The 17,857-nt window shown below is 40.0% G+C and overlaps 1 protein-coding gene across 26 annotated transcripts in view; it reads right to left on the bottom strand.

The window, feature by feature from the left end:
* Window positions 1-936: 936 nt before the first annotated feature.
* Window positions 937-17,857, bottom strand: part of Trpm (transient receptor potential cation channel, subfamily M) — a 76,772-nt gene continuing 59,851 nt past the window's right edge. For 10 of the 26 annotated variants that reach the window (XM_089262581.1, XM_089262583.1, XM_089262579.1 and 7 more), the window contains 17 exons: window positions 16,132-16,188; window positions 15,515-15,553; window positions 14,751-14,903; window positions 13,802-13,959; window positions 13,280-13,470; window positions 13,064-13,209; window positions 11,664-11,978; window positions 9,426-9,525; window positions 9,226-9,347; window positions 7,559-7,682; window positions 7,041-7,273; window positions 5,569-5,886; window positions 5,081-5,465; window positions 4,678-4,875; window positions 3,763-3,900; window positions 3,263-3,420; window positions 937-3,194 (listed from right to left, as the gene is read on the bottom strand). In XM_089262581.1, coding sequence (XP_089118707.1) covers window positions 2,166-3,194; window positions 3,263-3,420; window positions 3,763-3,900; window positions 4,678-4,875; window positions 5,081-5,465; window positions 5,569-5,886; window positions 7,041-7,273; window positions 7,559-7,682; window positions 9,226-9,347; window positions 9,426-9,525; window positions 11,664-11,978; window positions 13,064-13,209; window positions 13,280-13,470; window positions 13,802-13,959; window positions 14,751-14,903; window positions 15,515-15,553; window positions 16,132-16,188 — 3,864 coding nt within the window. In that variant the 3' untranslated portion in view covers window positions 937-2,165. Of the gene's footprint in view, window positions 3,195-3,262; window positions 3,421-3,762; window positions 3,901-4,677; window positions 4,876-5,080; window positions 5,466-5,568; window positions 5,887-7,040; window positions 7,274-7,558; window positions 7,683-9,225; window positions 9,348-9,425; window positions 9,526-11,663; window positions 11,979-13,063; window positions 13,210-13,279; window positions 13,471-13,801; window positions 13,960-14,750; window positions 14,904-15,514; window positions 15,554-16,131; window positions 16,189-17,326; window positions 17,390-17,857 lie in introns of all 26 variants that reach the window. The other 16 variants (XM_089262589.1, XM_089262571.1, XM_089262575.1 and 13 more) reach the window with 10 other exon arrangements.

Here is a 17,857-nt window from a genome sequence, read left to right as displayed (position 1 = left end):
TTGCTCCGCAGGACGAAAGGACATCCTACATTCGATTCCGCCATTTTTTGTGACTCAACATTTGCGTCTTATAGCTGCTGATTCGGTTTATCTGCTCACAGAAGCTCCTGGCCAATTTTAGCTCAAATCGAGAAATTAATCAATTTTGACCGACTGCCCTCTAGGGTATGCAACGAATTTTGGTTTTTGCGTATTTTAGTCGTTTTAGTTTTTTTGCTATAACTCGGCCAAATCCTGTCGCAGGATAACAAAATAAATTGCGTTAGGCTCGTGGGGACTCTCGCCATCGATCCACATCAAAATAATGTGGGGTTTCTAGGCGTCCAGGACTTGTACGTTTTCCATGTCATGACGAGTGCTGCGGCCAAGCAAACTGCCCAAAACACACAAAATACCTGGTAACTCGGAAACCACAAGGACTATTTTCATGTCCTATGACCAGCTGATAGACCTGGTCACCCTAATCGATTTGACAAAGGAAGTTCCCGGATATGTCAGAATTGGAGCGAGAAAAAAGCACTTAATGGCACACCTAAAAAATCCTTATAACTCAAATAATTTAAGGACTTTCGTAATTTTTATTTTTTATTATTCATATGCATATTAAGGACTTTCTATGATATAAACACCATTAATGTGGTACTTCAAATCTTCAAGTTAATGTCGACTTTTGTAATTTTTGACAATTTTTCGACCATTTGCCTTGCAAAAAATGGAGGAAAATTTTTGGTGGAATCCTAGAAATCCTTGATTGCCAATCGACACCTATGACCGTCATGAACTGAAAAATAGCTACACCTTGGTCATTGCTATAAATATTTTCATATAAACTAAATATTCTATAAAAACTAAATGGGAACTACATAAGGAGGATATCCCGACTGTTGCGTCTGGCTGTAAATAGAATAAATTTACAAAAACAAAACAGAAGCCATATAGATATATAATTAAATTTAATTCTCTTAAAATCAATAAGTACATTTGTTTTCTGTTTTTTCTTTTCTTTTGTAAACTCTATTAAAATGCAATAATTTTTATAAACTAATTATGACAAACGCATTTAACACGAAGCAAAACGTTAACATGTTTTCTTGTTGAAAAAATATCTATATATGTATATACAAATTGTTTTCTGGCCACAATTTATGTTTAGCTAAGATATACACACACATATTCACATACATAAATAAAGTAAAATGGACTAACTAACTATATAATACACAGACACACATATATATAAGTTCTATGTAGAATTTGCAAGACATAACAGTACAGATATATAGATATATGTATGTATATATAGGCAATGCATAAGTACAACAAGTTGCTTTAAGTTTTCTATATAGAGTTTTTTGTTTGCTTCTTTGATAAGTTTCGTAGATTGGTTGGTTGTTTGGATATGTGAAATTGCAGGTGACTTTTCATATGTTTATGGAACTAGAGCTAAACATACTTTTTAGTTACAATAGTTTGTTTTCTTTTTAGTTAAATAACCGTTGGATCGAGTATATCAACAGATAAAACCAGATATACATATATAATATGCGTTCGACTTGTATGTGAAATGCATGCATTTTGATTTTCTATTCAAATTCTCACTGCTCTATCGTATTTTGTTTGTACATTTAATCAACAACAATAAAAACCGCCAACTGTGTAAATAAATACATTTTATATAAAAATACAGACAATCTGTGTGCTATGTATTGTCAAATCATTGAAATTTGCTTCTGCATTCCATCTGGGCGAATGTGAATTTTAGATCTGTATATATACATATCCAATATATATATATGTATATGTTTGATATGCGGTCTATCTATGAGATACATATATGTATGTATGTATTACTCTTCAAATTTTGATGGTTGACTAGCAACGCTTATTGAGCACAAGGTGGATTCAATTACTAACAGATATATAGATTTAGATACTTTGAAATACACAGATACAGATGCTTTGCTTATAGATAGATGGATACACCGATATATATATATATATACAGTTAACACATTTTGTCGTTATATGGCGAACCCTAGTTGGGAGTTTTCAATCTACTCCAGGACTCACTCACTAACAGATTCAGTTGCTCTAACAGACAGATACAAATACTTTAGCTCTAGAGCTTATAGACAGATATTGGGTATATATATATATACAGTTAGTTAACACATGGTTTCGTTATATGGCGGATCCTTTTCGGACTCTGTGCTGCTCTTGATGTTGGAGGAGAGCTTTGCTATCTCATCCTGCACCAGATGCGTGCTGATCTGCGGTATGGCCAGATTTGTGTTGCTGCTCTTGGCCGAAGAGGAGGTCGTTGCCGAGATGGGCTCGCCGTCGCGCGACTCTTCGGTGCTGGAGCTACTCTCCTTGAGCACATTCATGCCCAGCTTGCTAGTATAGGGTGGCTTCAGCGTTGAAATCAGTTTGGCAGCAACCGGAGCACCTGCTGCAGCACCTGCCGCAGCCGCAGCCTCTGTGCTGCTCGCCTCGGCGCTTGTTTGCGCAGACAGTGGCTTGCCCTGGTCCATACTAAACTGTTTCTTCAACTGCATGGGACGCGTTGGCAATGCTGGCGCTGCCTGCGTCAGATCTAGCGAGCTGGAACTGTCGTCCCTTAGACGTCTGCCATCGGCAGCGCCCACGGACGCCGTCCGCTTGGGTTGATAACGCGCCTGCGCAGCGCCGCCAGCAGCGCCAACGCTCACGCTAATGCCCGTTGCCGAATGCGAGTCGCCGGCATCCAAACTGGGCTCCGCCGTCAGTGAGGGCGTGTCCACGTTGTAGGAGCCGGTCAAAGAGGTGTTCGTCTCATTGGAGCTCTGCTTGATGAACCGATACGGATGCGCCGAGTAGTCCGTGTCCGTGCTCGAATTCTTCTGCAGACTCTCGCTGGACTTCTTGAACAGCCGCCCGCTGCTGTCGTACGGTGGATTGAGGAAGTCGCTGGTGGCACGCGTCGGCACCAGCGGCGACTGATAGCTCTGCTGTTCCATGGACGAATTGCGTTGCCAGGGCCGTTCGTGCTTCAGCTGGAAGCCGCTGCTCGCCGCACCGCTCGTGTCGCTGCTGTCGCCAGCAATCACAGCGCCAATGGCATCGCCCTCGGCCGCGGGCTTCGAGGGCGACAGCTCTATGGCCGTCTCCCTGCGCAGCGGATAGCGATGACTATAGTCCACAGAGACGCCGATCTGGAAGGATGAGACAGCGCAGGAGTTGAGTGTGTATAAAGCGTGAGCATGAATCAGGATGAACCTACCTCATAGGAGGGCACGCTGGCATCGATGGAGCCACGTGCCTCAAAGAGGCCCTCCAATATCCTGTAATCGTTCTCCTCGCACTCCTTCAGGTGCTTCTTCTCCTGCAACGCAGCTGCCTCTGCGCGTGACATCTCCGTCTTGGGCCGATCCAGGGAAGCTGTGAAACATGCAAAGATTCAATGAGCAAAGATTCCAACTGCGAGCCGAGGCAGGTGCAGGCGCAGGCGCAGTCGCAGGCTTGGGTATTGCGTGGGATTTCTATTCTTTTTGTTTATTTTGATTTTCTTGTGGGGGATTTCGGCTGGCAAGCAAAAGGCAAATGAATATTACGCATACGCCCGGTTAGCAAGTAAACATATTACACAATTTTGTAGGTTCTAAAGTGCTTTGGTTTCTCATTTTCAATTTTCATTTAGTGTGGGCCAATCGGATATGGGATTTTGGATGGAGATCGGAGTGCGGAGTTCGGTGATCGGTGATCGGAGCAACGCCAACTTACCTTTGTTGCTCTGCAGCGAGACGGTCGGCGAGGCAATCAAATGGCAAACGCTCTCCAGCTCGTCCGTTATGGATGTATATTCACTGTGCAGTTTCAGCAATATATTTCTGGAGGGTTTCGCATGCAATACTGATTTACCTAGAGTTCGAGGTTAGGTTTTTTTTTTGTTGAGAATGCGTCAGAGATCAAATTACGTGTGTGTGTGTGTGTGCGTGTGTGTGTTGGTGTTTATGTACGCGTATTTATGGGCGTGTTTCGAGAGTAAACAAGAGAGAAAGAGAGAGAGAGAGAGCATGAGAGTGAGGTGTGGGTACAGTGAAAACTCTGCTAACGAACATAGCCCACTGCTCCTTAAGAGCAGATGTATAGCTATTGTACAGTAAAGGTTACATAGGTTGATTTCATTTAAAATGAAGTTCGGACACTTTAGTCATCAGACAAAGACCGATAGACTCTATCTATATATCCTATAGTCATTGCTATACTTCCTATACAAATTTTTCAATCTACATATACATACATAGTATGTATTATACTCCCTTAATGCCAATTACTTCTTCTTCTCCTCAACTCTCTTTAGCAATCATCTTTATCAACACTCCACTCAACCTTCACTGTTCGCTCCGTAGAGCTTTCACTGTACATGATTCACAACATCAACAACAACCACATCAACATCAACAACAACTACAACAACAACGAGATTATATGCTCTTTGGATTAAGTTCTAAATGTTGGCAAATTTAGGTAGCTCGGATTGGTCGAAATTAATGCTTTAGTGTGGATTAGAAGTCGTCCTCATGAATTTGGTTTAGTTATAGGCGTCAAATTTTGGAGCGCGCGCATTATTTGCATCTAACGCTTATTGTCTAAATCGTTTACAGTAGAAACACAACAGGCACCGTCGAAACATACCCGTCTGTGGCACTGGAGGCATGTCCTTGTCGCTGTCCGGCTCGGAGTGCGTGAGGCTCATCTGGCGACGCGAGAGCGTTGTCAGCTGATTGAGGCTGATGTGCGAGCGATTGATGTCAGCGCCAGCCAGGGAATACGTCTCCGAGTTGCGACGGCAGAGCGAGACGGTGCGCTGGCGTAGAGCCCGATGTCTGGCAGCTGAGGGAGCACAACGGAAAGTGTTAGAGCAGTAGATAAAAAGGCGATGCAAGACTTAAGCGAAACGGAAATAAACAGAGAAAGGGAGAAAGAGGTACTTGCAAACGAAAACGCATGCAGAAGTAGTGAAAAAGTAACGTAAGATGGATGGAAAAAACGGGCGGAGACCAGAGAGCATTACGGCTTCATGGCCGGTTCGCATTACCCTCAAATGTCATGTCCGGCGCAGCATCGTCGGAGTTGTCGCCGCCAACGAGGGTCTGATCGTCATCGTTGTTGCCCATGGGCGTGAGGGTGTCCTTGCTCTCGGTGCTGGCGCCCGTATCCTGGCGCACGGTCACATAGGGCGTCCGCTTGACCGTGTCACAGGTGGACGGCCGCTGCGACAGGGGTAAATAAATATCGGAGTCCGCCTCCGATTGCATGGAGGCCTTGCGCACCATCTGCTCGTTGAGGGCCTCCCGGGACTTGACCACCTCGTCGGGCTCCTCGGGCAGCGGCACCACCTCAAAGTGCGTGCCCTCATCCAAGATGTACGCGTCCGGCCGCACTTCGGTCAGCGAGCGATTGAAGCGACGTCGATTGTTCACCTGCTCAGGTAAACAACACAGAGATGGAAAAAAAAAGACAACAACAACAACAACAATTGGCAACAGGTTTAAGGTGAAAGACAGGCATTCAGCTGAGACGCACCTGCAGTGAATTTAAAGTGAGTGCGGCGCCCAGGCCCAACGACGCGGCAATTCCGGCAGAGCCCCCGACTCCGACTCCAATTCCGCCGCCTCCTCCGCCACTGCCGCCGCCACCGCCTCCAGCTCCGCCGCTGCCCTCGTTGTCGGACATTGAGATGGTGCGCATGCGATGCATCTCGCCTGGAATGTTCATCACGGAGCCGCGTAGCAGCTCCTCATTGCCGGTGGTATGTGCGGACATGAAGCGATGTATGACGCCCAGGTGCGACAATATCTGCTCCGATGATTCCTCCATTTTGCGCAAACGGAATTCAATGTTCTGCAAACAAACACACGAACGGGCGAGCGAACAATATGAGCGACAATGTAACGATTGCAATAAAAGTGAGAGCTCAAAACGAGGAACAACTTGATGCCATATGTCCTGGCTGTCGAAGCGGCATACAAATGAACAGGCAGCTGCCACCTGGGTGAGGGTTGCCCCAAGAGTTGAGCCAACTAGTGTGGATTGGATATGGATGCGAGTCCAGTGGGTTGAAGAGGATTATTTACGGGTAAAGTTGTGAGATTGTTAAGGAACTAGTTCAATTGAACTGGCTATGTAATCAGTTTTGAATAATTCTCTTTGGTCAGCTATTAAAGTTAATACGAATGAATTTAAAATATTTATGCGGATCAAATTTTGTGAACTACTTATTAAATTATTGATTGTTCTGCTTGGAACAGTATTATAGTTCAGCCAGATTTTACTCACGATGTTTGAGTAATTGAACTAGTTCTTATATTAAACTACTAACTCCTTTTAATTGTTATTGGCTCTGCTCTTCAATTGAGCATAAAGTTCAATTGAACTAGTTCTTATAATGAACTATAAATTTGTATGTTTAATTCTCTCCAGAAAATTTGTATATAAGGAACTGGAAATGCTTTAACCCTCTCTAAAGTTAATTTTTAATAGAAGAGATTAGTTAGTCAAAATAGCTAAGCTAGCTAGTAGTCCTAGTAATCTAGCTAATCTATCTAGTAGCTCCACCTCAGTATATTTCCAAAAAATAGCTGTATTTACTGGACTGACTTTAGCAAAGGTCAAATTCCGCTTAAAAGTTGTTGAGGAAAGCTCGACAAACCCAAGTCTGGCTCAAGCATGTCATAAAATATGGACATGCTTAGCAGACTGGCAATAATATATGTACATAGAGGAAACCCTCGTACCGCTGCACATTCATGGACATTTTCAATTTAAGCGTTGCGGCTGAACCAGCTCCAGCTGCCTCAGTTCCCTCGTCTATCTCTCCCGGCAGCTTCGGCTTGTCTGTCAATGCGCATAAAACCCAAATCAATGTGCAAAAAAAAAAAAATCAAGAAGAAAATTGTGAATTTGCATAACAAAAAACTAAAAAGTGGGCTTAACGCTGAGTAAATATGTATTAGTAAATGTGTGTGAGCGGGTGTGTGTGTGTGTGTGCTACACACCTGTACTGTAGCCGTTTGTATGTTCTCCTTTTGATTGATGTCCTCGATTTTCTGTGCCATGGTCTCGACGCGCTCCGTTGTGTTCTTGACGCGCTCATCGGTCGACTGATTCAATATGATTTCCTGCTCGTGGAAGAAGCCCTCGACGCACTCCTCCTCGAAGTCGTACAGTCGCTCCAGATCGTCCTTTTCGAGGAACAGCTTGAGACCATTGTCCCGCTGCACCTCCAATCCTATTGGCGGCCACAAACAAACATAATACAAGTCAATTATTTCAGTGGACAAAGCAGAGTAATCATCATAAGCATTTCAATTATACAGAAGTCGATTATAAAAGCATATACACATATATACATGTACACAATAGAGCAGTTGTTGTAGACGAGCACACAGCAATGCGGCAGGCAGCAGGGTAAAGAAATATAGAGATTTGTACATTATTCTCATTCGATGGGGACACGCTCCGATTGTTTTGCACTCACAGGGAATAAAGCTAAACTTGCTCATGCCGGGCTCACCTTTCGCTTTGCGCACGCAGTACTTGAGCAGCGAATAGAAATGGCAGAAGGCGATGAAAGGTGGCGGCAGGACCGGCTTCTGTTGATACTCCATGACCACTGTGAATCTCTGGAACATCCATACCTGAGGGGGCAAAGAGTTAGCAAGAGAGATAGAGAGAGAGAGAAATAGAGTTAGAATATTAATAGTAAAAACTTGTTTCAGGTTATTTTCATTATTTCAACAGCTTAACAATGAGCTAGTCAACTAAGTGCCAAGACTTGCAGCTATTTTATACTTTATTTTAAATATTTAATCGCATTGCGCTTGCTTAAAGTAAATAAGGCTAGCTTAGCAGCTTAGCAACGAGATATGCAACTGGGTGGCAACGCTCGTAGCTGGTAAAACGTAGAATCGATTTGAAAGTTTCACTTTTTTTGCCTTCCATCTTTAAGTTCTTAATCATGTTGCAATTGCTTACAGTCAAGCAGAGTTGGCTTAACGGCTTACCAGTTTGACAACTAGAGTTGCAAGTAGGTGGCAACGCTTGCAGTTGACAATACGTAAAATATAACAGAAGATTCCTTTACTTTAAGTTAGTCCCGTTTTGATTGCTCAAGTAGACGTACTTAAGCCGCTTAAAAGAGTTGGCTTTAGAGCTAAGCTACAAGATTTAAAACTAGGTGGCAGCACTTAATTCTATACTTTAATTGAACTTTAAGCTATACTCGACTGGCTCAAAGAAATCAAATTGAGTAAAGTAGCTTACTAAGCAATTTAATCGAGGTTAAAAGACTGTCTACGAGACGTTTTACAACTAGGTGGCAACATCTGCGAATGACAATGTACTTAAGAGACTTTCCAGTGCGCAGATCTAAAGCCAATCGAATCGGCATGTACGCAAATAAGGAATGTGTCTTTAGTTTGCTGCAATTAATCTAATAGAACTAGGTGGCAACTTTAGCAGGCAATATTTCGCAGACCACGCTACAATAAGTCAGCATTCCTATTGAGCTTTAGGCACTGAAATACTGAACAAACTAACTGTAAGCAAATGAAGTCTGTTTGTTTTATTAAAAGCTGGCTTAAGTGTCTGACAACAAACTATTTTGCCACTAGGTGGCAAGGCATGCATAACTAATGTTTGTCTTTGCAAATAGTTGCCAAACAGCCTTAAGGCTAAAAACCAACCCACTTATTGGAAGCGTATGCGACAGTTTGTCTAAATAGTTGTAAACTATTTTAACAATGTTTAGTAAATGAGCTGAGCTTAAAGTCTGTGCTTAGCTGTTAGTTTATTTACTAAATCAGAGCATTAACTCAGCTAAGTGCTAAGTCATGCTGACAGCTGGAATTATAGACTGATGGAAACGTTGCCATCTAGTTGTAAATCATAAATTATGTATATAAGCATACCAAGAATTAATTTATTGCATGAGCTAGATAAACCGCTATATATAAATTAATATGCAACTAGGTGGCAACGCTTTAATGAGCAATCAGCTCGCAAAAGCATTTAAAACTCATAGTCAGGATGAAATTCAGCTCTCAGTAACAACTAAGATTGACAAAGTATATTAAATCAAATTAAATTAAATTAAATCTTATATAAACTTAGTGGAATTTGATTACATATTTAATCTAAATTATTTTTAACTCCATATAGTCTCGTTAGTAAAGCACTTACCTGATGCGAAACCGAATTGACCTCATTGAATATATTATTGAAGACGGCTATGAGCAGATTGATTAGCAATATATTGGCAATCAATAGATACATGGACATGGTTATGGGCGTTACCCAATGACCTGTAAATAACATTAGGTTTCAGAATAAACTACATCTATATATGTATATACATGACAATGTCTGGGTGCTAAACCTACCTGTCACGCAGGCGGGCTGACGCGGATCCTCGCCGCAGGGCGGATCAATGTCATCGGCAAAGACCTCGCCGTACAACATGAAGTACGGCTGATAGGTGACCTGTGCAGCGTTAAATTAAAAACGAGAAGAAAAGAGAATAGAAGAAGAACAAAGAGAGGGGAACAGAGGGGTTTGTCATTAAAAGCCAGTTACACAAAAAAAAAAAAAAAAATGACCAAGCTTAATTCAATTTGGGAGACGAGCCGACAGCACGTTCCCGACTGGGTCAACATTTATGCAAGTTTTACACATCAACACAGACAGTTGCTATAATATATATATATGTGTGTTTGTGTATGTATGTGTGTGTGTGTTGACTGTGCATTTGGCCTTTAGTTTTAACAGCATGCTACTGTAGTTGGGTCTCTGTTCATTAAAGGCACTGCCACCATTTCATTAGCATTTGCCGGGTTAATGGCTGTGCGATTAAACAGAGGCACAAGGTGTGTGTGTCATGGTGTGGGCGTGGCAAGGAGGTAGACAGGAGGGAGGGAGGGAGGGCATGGGATTCATCTCCCTTGGTGTCTGAGCATTTTGTGATAGATTTTGAATAATTAAACGTGGACAGTTTGCTGTTTTTACATTATTGCGCCCAGCAGCAGCAGCAGTTGATGATTTTCAATTTCAATTTTATGGCATTCGATATATTTGACACCAACAGAGATTCGAGTTTTCATTAAAAATGGGCATCGAATCGAGAGAGAAGAGCTATTTCGTTACCAAAATTTTATTTGAGCTTTGAGCAAGGTATTTAAATTGAACTATCTAACTATTTAACTATCTATAGATATCTTATCTGTCTATAGGTGTATCTCTATCTCTATCTATATCTGTATCTGTATCTGTATCTGTATCTGTATCTGTATCTGTATCTGTATCTGTATCTGTATCTGTATCTGTATCTGTATCTGTATCTGTATCTGTATCTGTATCTGTATCTGTATCTGTATCTGTATCTGTATCTGTATCTGTATCTGTATCTGTATCTGTATCTGTATCTGTATCTGTATCTGTATCTGTATCTGTATCTGTATCTGTATCTGTATCTGTATCTGTATCTGTATCTGTATCTGTATCTGTATCTGTATCTGTATCTGTATCCGTAACTGTATCTGTATCTGTATATGTGTAAGTGTATCTTTATATGTATCTGTAATGACCTTTCAATATCTTCAAGCATTTCCCCTCATAAATCTGCATTTGCTAGCTAACGGCTATGCTATAAAAGGCGTCAAAAAGATGCCCGGATATGATGTAAACATAATAGACTTTGACTCTGTTAAACATTTGCATATTGCATGCAAATCGCTGCGAAAAGTGTTTACAGTGTATCAAAAAAGTATAACTACAGCAATGCTGCTACCTCGCCTGCTTGACTGGATGGATTTTCCGAGATTTAGCTACAAACAATGCAACAGCTCTGCTGCAGGAGATACAATCCTGCAATACTTGCAGAGGGGAGGAGGGAGGAGGACGGGGACTGTTCCTTGTTTGTGTGAATAATAGCCGTTTGACATTTTTCAGACAGCGCAGGCAATGCGCATGCAATAAAAATGAAGCATGCCAAAATTTGAATAAATATTTCAAAAATGGAATTCATAATAAATGACAACGAAATGATTAACAAACTTGAAACTGAGTACACACATTTACTTCTCAGATGCAAATACTTAAATATCCTTGTTTTGTATGCTTAGCATGCATGACGTATACGTAATATAATTAAAATGAGCACATGATATAAAAGAAAAGAAGAACAACGTAGTAGTCGGCGAGCAGGAAACAAAAGAAGACTCGAGGGGCAACGAACCAACGCGGGAGAGAGAGAGAAAGAGAGACAGAGCGAGAGGGAGAGAGAGAGATAGAGAGATCATTGGGAATATCTATTTTGCGGGGTTTATTGGAAACAACATCGATATAAATTGTTCTTTGATATTATAGAATGAAATATAAGCAAGTAAATTGATAAGAAACCAATTAGACAAAAATTATCTTTTGCACAATAAAAAACAAACGAAAATCTTTATGTTTTCTTTTTTGAGGCACACAACAACAACTAGATAGACAGCTTGCCAATATATATCATATATTAATATATATCACACAGGGAGGCCAGCTAGGCTCATTTGCTAAACACTGTTTTAGTTATTTTGTTTTTGTTTTTGTTTTTCACTATATAGCAAACCAATTGTAGATACATTTGTGTGATTTCCGTTTAAGAAACTTGGCAGCTCGTGACTTGTTTCGCTTGTTTCAGTTTCAGTTTCAGTTTCAGCTGTTGGGGGCGTCACAGAGGGCGGCATCGTAGTTGTGCTTGTTGTTGTTGTTGTTGTTGTGCTGGCTGCTGCTGCCGCCGCCGCTGCCGCTGCCGCTGCTGCTGCTGCTGCATGACTGCGATGATGTGCAGCTGCAAATGTACTAGGTCCAAAGCCAGCTATACGTGTATTATGTGAACGACTATTATGGCCGAGAGCGCCTTGAAATCCGGGCGCGAAGATTGAGCCGGCAATAACCTGGCCAATTCATTGCGCATATATACATATACATACGTATATATATGTGTGTAGAACAAAATCAAAATGCGTAAAGTGATATATGCGTGTGTGTGTGTGAGAGAGAGAGAGAACAGAGCATGGAATGGCAACAAAGTGAAAGAGTGGAGAGTGAGAGGTGAATAGTGAACAGTTGAAAGGGAGCATGAGGACGAAAGTATGAAGAAATACAATAATACAAGACACAATAAAGAAAAAGAGCAGTTAGTCAATCGAATATCGATTAGCGAAGTATCGATTAGCGAGCAGCGAGCAGCGAGCATCGCCCTCTCGCATGATAACTACTTAGTCAAAACAGTCAACCAAACAACTCGCTGTGAAGCTCTACTTAAATACGAATATTGTTTTCAATAGCTACAATTAATTGAGTTTGAATAAAATGTTGGACTATTACTGTTACTGTTACTGTTATTATTAATGTTATCATAAATATTTGTATTGTTTTTTCATATATATTTTTTTTAAGATTTAAGTAAATGCATGTACTCCGTTTCTCTCAATAAATACACAATTCACAAGCGCTGCAATTTGAAAAAATTGTCAGTGTACATTGAGCATATTTATAAAAATGTATTCTCTCTATATATACGTACATGAATGTTAATATTTGATCAAGACACACACACACAGACAGAAATACAGTCAGTTACACAGACTGACACGATTAATTAGCATGAATTTTGATTTGCTTTTATAATTCAGCTAAAGAATTATTATTTACACGACTGTAAAATTTTTTGTATAAATTTTGTAATCAACGTAAACGTAAAGAGTTCTTCGGTTAACCGAAATATTTAATACCCTTGCAGAACAGAAATCTATATGAATTTTGCTGAAGTTACAACAAGATTTATACTTTTTGTAGATTTTCAGTTTATATAAAATCTTGGATGTTTCTTCAAGGATATTTACATCGATTTACTTGAATAACTTTTCATTTCTGGATATAAAAACATTCAATAAGTCAGACACGCACACACACACACACACACACTCATCTTTTCATATCCATATACACCCCTGATTTAGTATTTCTCATGGCTTACCTCTCGAATCAGCCGCCAGGTGGGCTCATTGTTCGGATAGAGTATTGCCTGTCGGCTGACGCCAAAGCTCATGAGAACCACCGCCAAGAGCACAACAAAATATATCATATTCTTGACCATTTTGCCCATCATAGTGACCAGAGGACCTTTAAGAAAAGAGACGACCATAGAATCCATAAATATACAATATGTATGTATATAGAGCTGATTACCTACCCAAATACTTGTTGACGCCAAGAATGTTCAATATGCGCAAATACCAGTAGATGCTGTCCACGCAGTAAATGACACGCCCAATGTCCATCGTATTGGGGCGAAAGCGAAAAGCCAGTCCGATGAGGAAGAGTATTATGGCAGCGCCATCGCACGGATTCCACATGTTCCACGCCCACACCGAGAATTTATGCCTGCAACAACAACAACAATGAGGCAAATGAAGCCAGGCCGCAACAGAATCGCATTAATGAAGGGCGCCACAGAAATCGAAAGCCGTAAATCAAGTGTGAATAAACTCTGAAGGAAATCGCACACACACACACGCACCGGATATAGATAGAAAGAAGAAGCTGAAGACGATGGCAAGTAATCAAAATGCACAGAGGCATAAAGTATGCGCAGCTCTCATTTATAATCATTAAATTAAATGCAATTAAACACACACACACACACACACACACACACACACATACACACATACACACATTGGCAGAAATTCAATTTGCGAATTACTTTACTTACGTAATGGCCACCGGCTCGGAGGAAACGATTTCGCGCACCTTCTCAAATCCCAAAGTGGTTATATAAGCTATCGAATACCATTCCTGCCAGCGCGGAATGGGACCCATTTTGACTAGCACCGTGAACGAGAACATTATCAGAAAGAACATGTACGCAATCTGCAAATATGGCCAGAAACATATTAATTACATTAAAAAATAAAAACACGGAGAAGTGCATTGAATGCCGGACTAAGGTATACCCTGGGGCACTACTCGATTTAGTGCTGCATCTGTGGGTAAGCTATGAAAGCTATCCACCGATAGAAATGCTACTGCAGGGTGCGCTATCTAAAGAGTGTCATTATGATATTTATATATACTCTACTCTCTATGTCAGATGATCTTTGATTCTTATGCTACAATTGCATGCGGTGTAAACTGAGATAAGAATAATATATAAAATGAAACATAGATTGTTTTTGGTCACTTATCAATCAAGATTTATAGATTCCTTGAACTTTCAATGGAGTCTAACTCTACTCTAGTCTCTGTTAAATCTCTGTACAAGCTAAAGCTCAACCTACTCTATGCTAGCAGTCAGACTGGCTTACCTGAAATACCCTCACATATTTTTTGAACTCATCCAGTATCTAACACGAAAATCTGACCTTAACAAACGTCTAGACGACGCACGCTACATCAGAGTCAACTATTTTCAGTTTATCAAAACACTACACACTAAAATCTCACTAGTCCTAACACCTCTACAAATTCATTTGCTCGCCTTTATCTACCCCAATCTGTGCAAGTTTTACAGCGTATGAAATAAATAGGAAAAACCTTTTGCACTCACTCACATAAGTCAGCGTACGCGCTGTCAAATGTGCGCGCTGTAGCGGAAATTAAACACAAGCTACTAATTTCCGTTAGCTAATAACTAAATAAGCTTAGCGCTCCCAAATACTCACCGAATCGGCCCAGAATTTGGTAATGGGCGCCGTGTAGAACTCGTAAAACTTCTTCTTCAGGCGCAGCGGCTGATGCTGTTTAATCTCGTTGGTGAACTCGGACAGGTGAAAGAATTCGCGGAATTGCGATGGATCCGAGTCTGTTAGCGAGACCTGTCAGCAGCGGAAGAAAAAATACTTTTAGTTTCGCGTCTCGCAGTCTGTCTGAGGCGAGTGCAGCGAGTGAAAATGCATGTGAAATTAGTTTGAAATTGAGTTGAATTCAATTATCAACATTAGCCAGAACGGAAAGAGGCATTCAAGGTGCGTGAGTATCGAGTATATATAGCTAACAAAAAATATATCTATACAGATATACTATATAGATGATTGTGTATGTATGTACATGTGCACAGGGCGTATAGGCGCGTAAAAATTGCGCATACACAGAGTTGGTCTGGCAGGCGAAAACTAACCTACATAGAAGCATATCTATATGTATGTATATATATTTATTTAACTACATGTAGTATTAAGTGAGTTAATTAATTGAAATTTTGCGTGATGGCCAGGTGTGTTTTAGATCTCTAATTTATTTACGCGCCAATCAGGTAGAGGTAAGCACATGCACTAAAGCGTCAAAGTCAAAGTCAAAAAAAGTACCAAAGCAAATCGAAAGCCAACGATTCGATTCAATGGATCAGAGAAAACAAATAGTAAAGAATAAATAGGTATTAAGTTGAAACTACTTGGCTAGGCTATGGGTTAGGGTATTCAACACTAACTTTGGAGGGTGGTTCTTCCGCTCCAGCAGTGAGATTAACCTGTAAAATTCGAACGAGTACTTAACGAAATGGTACTTGTGGAAAAGTACGCGGTGTGAGGAGTTTAACGTGTTTAATATTTCGCTTTTTTTTTTTTAGTAAAACAAAAATATGGAAAAATATGTTGGTTCAATTTCAAATAAATTAGATGAATTAGTTAGTTCATTAATGGCACTTGCTTGGCTAAAAAGGAGCGTAAAAATCAAGGGTATTTTGTTGTTGTTTTTGGACGGTCTACGGGACGTATGCGTTATATGCCGCATGTCATACAATGTGTTCTATTATTATAAACGAATATGTTTGATATGATTATATAATTCTTATGGTATGTCGTTTTAGGTATACTCAATTATGTGCTAGACGTACACTTAAAAAAAATGTATTACTGAATTAATTGTCTTCGTTGTATATGAAAATTGAAATATATATATATATTTATTTTTTATTGGAGCGCATTCAATTAAAAACTTTCACATATGTAAATGAATGAAGAACTGAGAGTGTGTGTGTGTATTGGTCTGTGTCCGTGTGTATCCGTGTGTGTGATTGTATTCGTGGGTAACTGTGAATTTACTCACTTTGCCATTTTCGTGTACTTTTGTATCGCGCACCGAATAAGTATCCGCCAATAGAGCCTGCAACGGGTTGAAGGGGAAAGGGGATCGCACGTTTCCATATATATGTATATATATATATATATATATATATATATATATATATTTATTTTACAGATATACGTATATGCATATATATATACACATATATGTATATAGTCAAAAAAAACAAAACAAAAAAGTAAAAACAATTTACGATTTTTGTTTACATCATCTAATTGAAATCTAATAAAGCTACAAATACAACTTTATGATGTTATGAATATTTCAAATGAGAACACAAATGGTAGATACGTGTGTGAAAGAGATAGGCACAGGAAAAATCATATGGAAAAGAAATTCAAACTTAATAAAAAAAGTTTTCGTTACATGCCACATCTGTGTTTGTGTTTGTGCAGGTCTTCAACTATAATAACGGTAAACTTAACCTCAAACAGCGCTCGGGAGTTGGGGACTGGGGGAGGTGGCCTAGGTAGGAATTTTAATCAATGGCAACAACCGCTTGTCATTTATCCTAACAACTTTATAGCTGTGCGCAGAGGTTCAATGGATTTTAATTTAATTTTCTGATTAAAGGATTTTCAACTGCGCTTCTATACAAACGACCATATGTGTATAAGTGTGTGTGTCTGCGTGTCTGTGTGTGTGTGTGTGTCAGCCTGCATGTGTGTGTATAAGTGAAAAACAATATTTGAACAACTGCAGAGTTTGCTCTTGAGAGCTGCGAGCACAACAAACAGCTTCATATATCTAGCTAAAGAGAGAGAGAGAGAGAGAGAGTGAGAGAGAGAGACACACATATAGCGAGAGAGAGGAAGAGGGAAAGCTGGCTTTCACATTGCATTGTTAATAGCCGTTTGCTTGTGTGTGTGTGTGTGTGTGTGTGTGTGTGTGTGTGTGTTTGTGCTCATAACGGTTATTACTTAATTGAACTTTAGATTAAGCCTTAAGCCATGGGACATCGGCTGCGAAGCATTCTGTTAGGACTGCTTAATGTTAATTCGCACTTAATAAGGATATACCCCAGCGGCCATAGGGAACAAAGCAAAGCATTTATATATACATATATATTGAGAGAGTTTATTGTGTCTACATATATTGTTGATATGCGGAAGGGGCGTGGGTGTCTAGGTGAGCGTGGCTCTATTGAAGAACTTACATCTGTTGAGTTGGCAGGACTATGAAATGATGGCGAATGCTTTTCAACTGTGATTAATTTGCACTTTTTACGTTAATTAGTGTATTAAAAATAGAGAGAAAGAGATAAATAGAAAGAGAGAGAGAGAGAGAGCGAGAGAGGACGTAGACTGCATAGATTAGGTATACGAATTGATTTCTATGATGGCAAAGTGCTATTTGACTGTTATACTGTTATACATCTACACTGTTATACAGTTTAATATCAATACTGTTATACAATTATTTTATTTTTCCTCATTCCTTTTACACTTATTGTTATACTACAATTATACTGCAATATAGTTCAACTGTAACTGTTATACTACAATACACTTCGATTGATAATAAACCTTGTATTTATAGTTAATCACACACTTCCCCCTTGCAATTACATTATCGTAATTAAAGGCTAGATAGCACCAGCCCAAAACAGTTATATTGCTGTATTAAGTAACCTTTAGGGACTAAAACTTCAAAACAGCTTTGCGACACGTTGCCTAACAGCTAAGGG

This window comes from Drosophila navojoa, chromosome 5 (assembly GCF_054131105.1).
Source record: "Drosophila navojoa isolate 15081-1374.11 chromosome 5, UAZ_NAV_1.0, whole genome shotgun sequence".
Lineage (NCBI taxonomy): Eukaryota > Metazoa > Arthropoda > Insecta > Diptera > Drosophilidae > Drosophila > Drosophila navojoa.
Note: the sequence above shows the minus strand (reverse complement) of the source record. Positions and strands in the feature narration are given on the sequence as shown.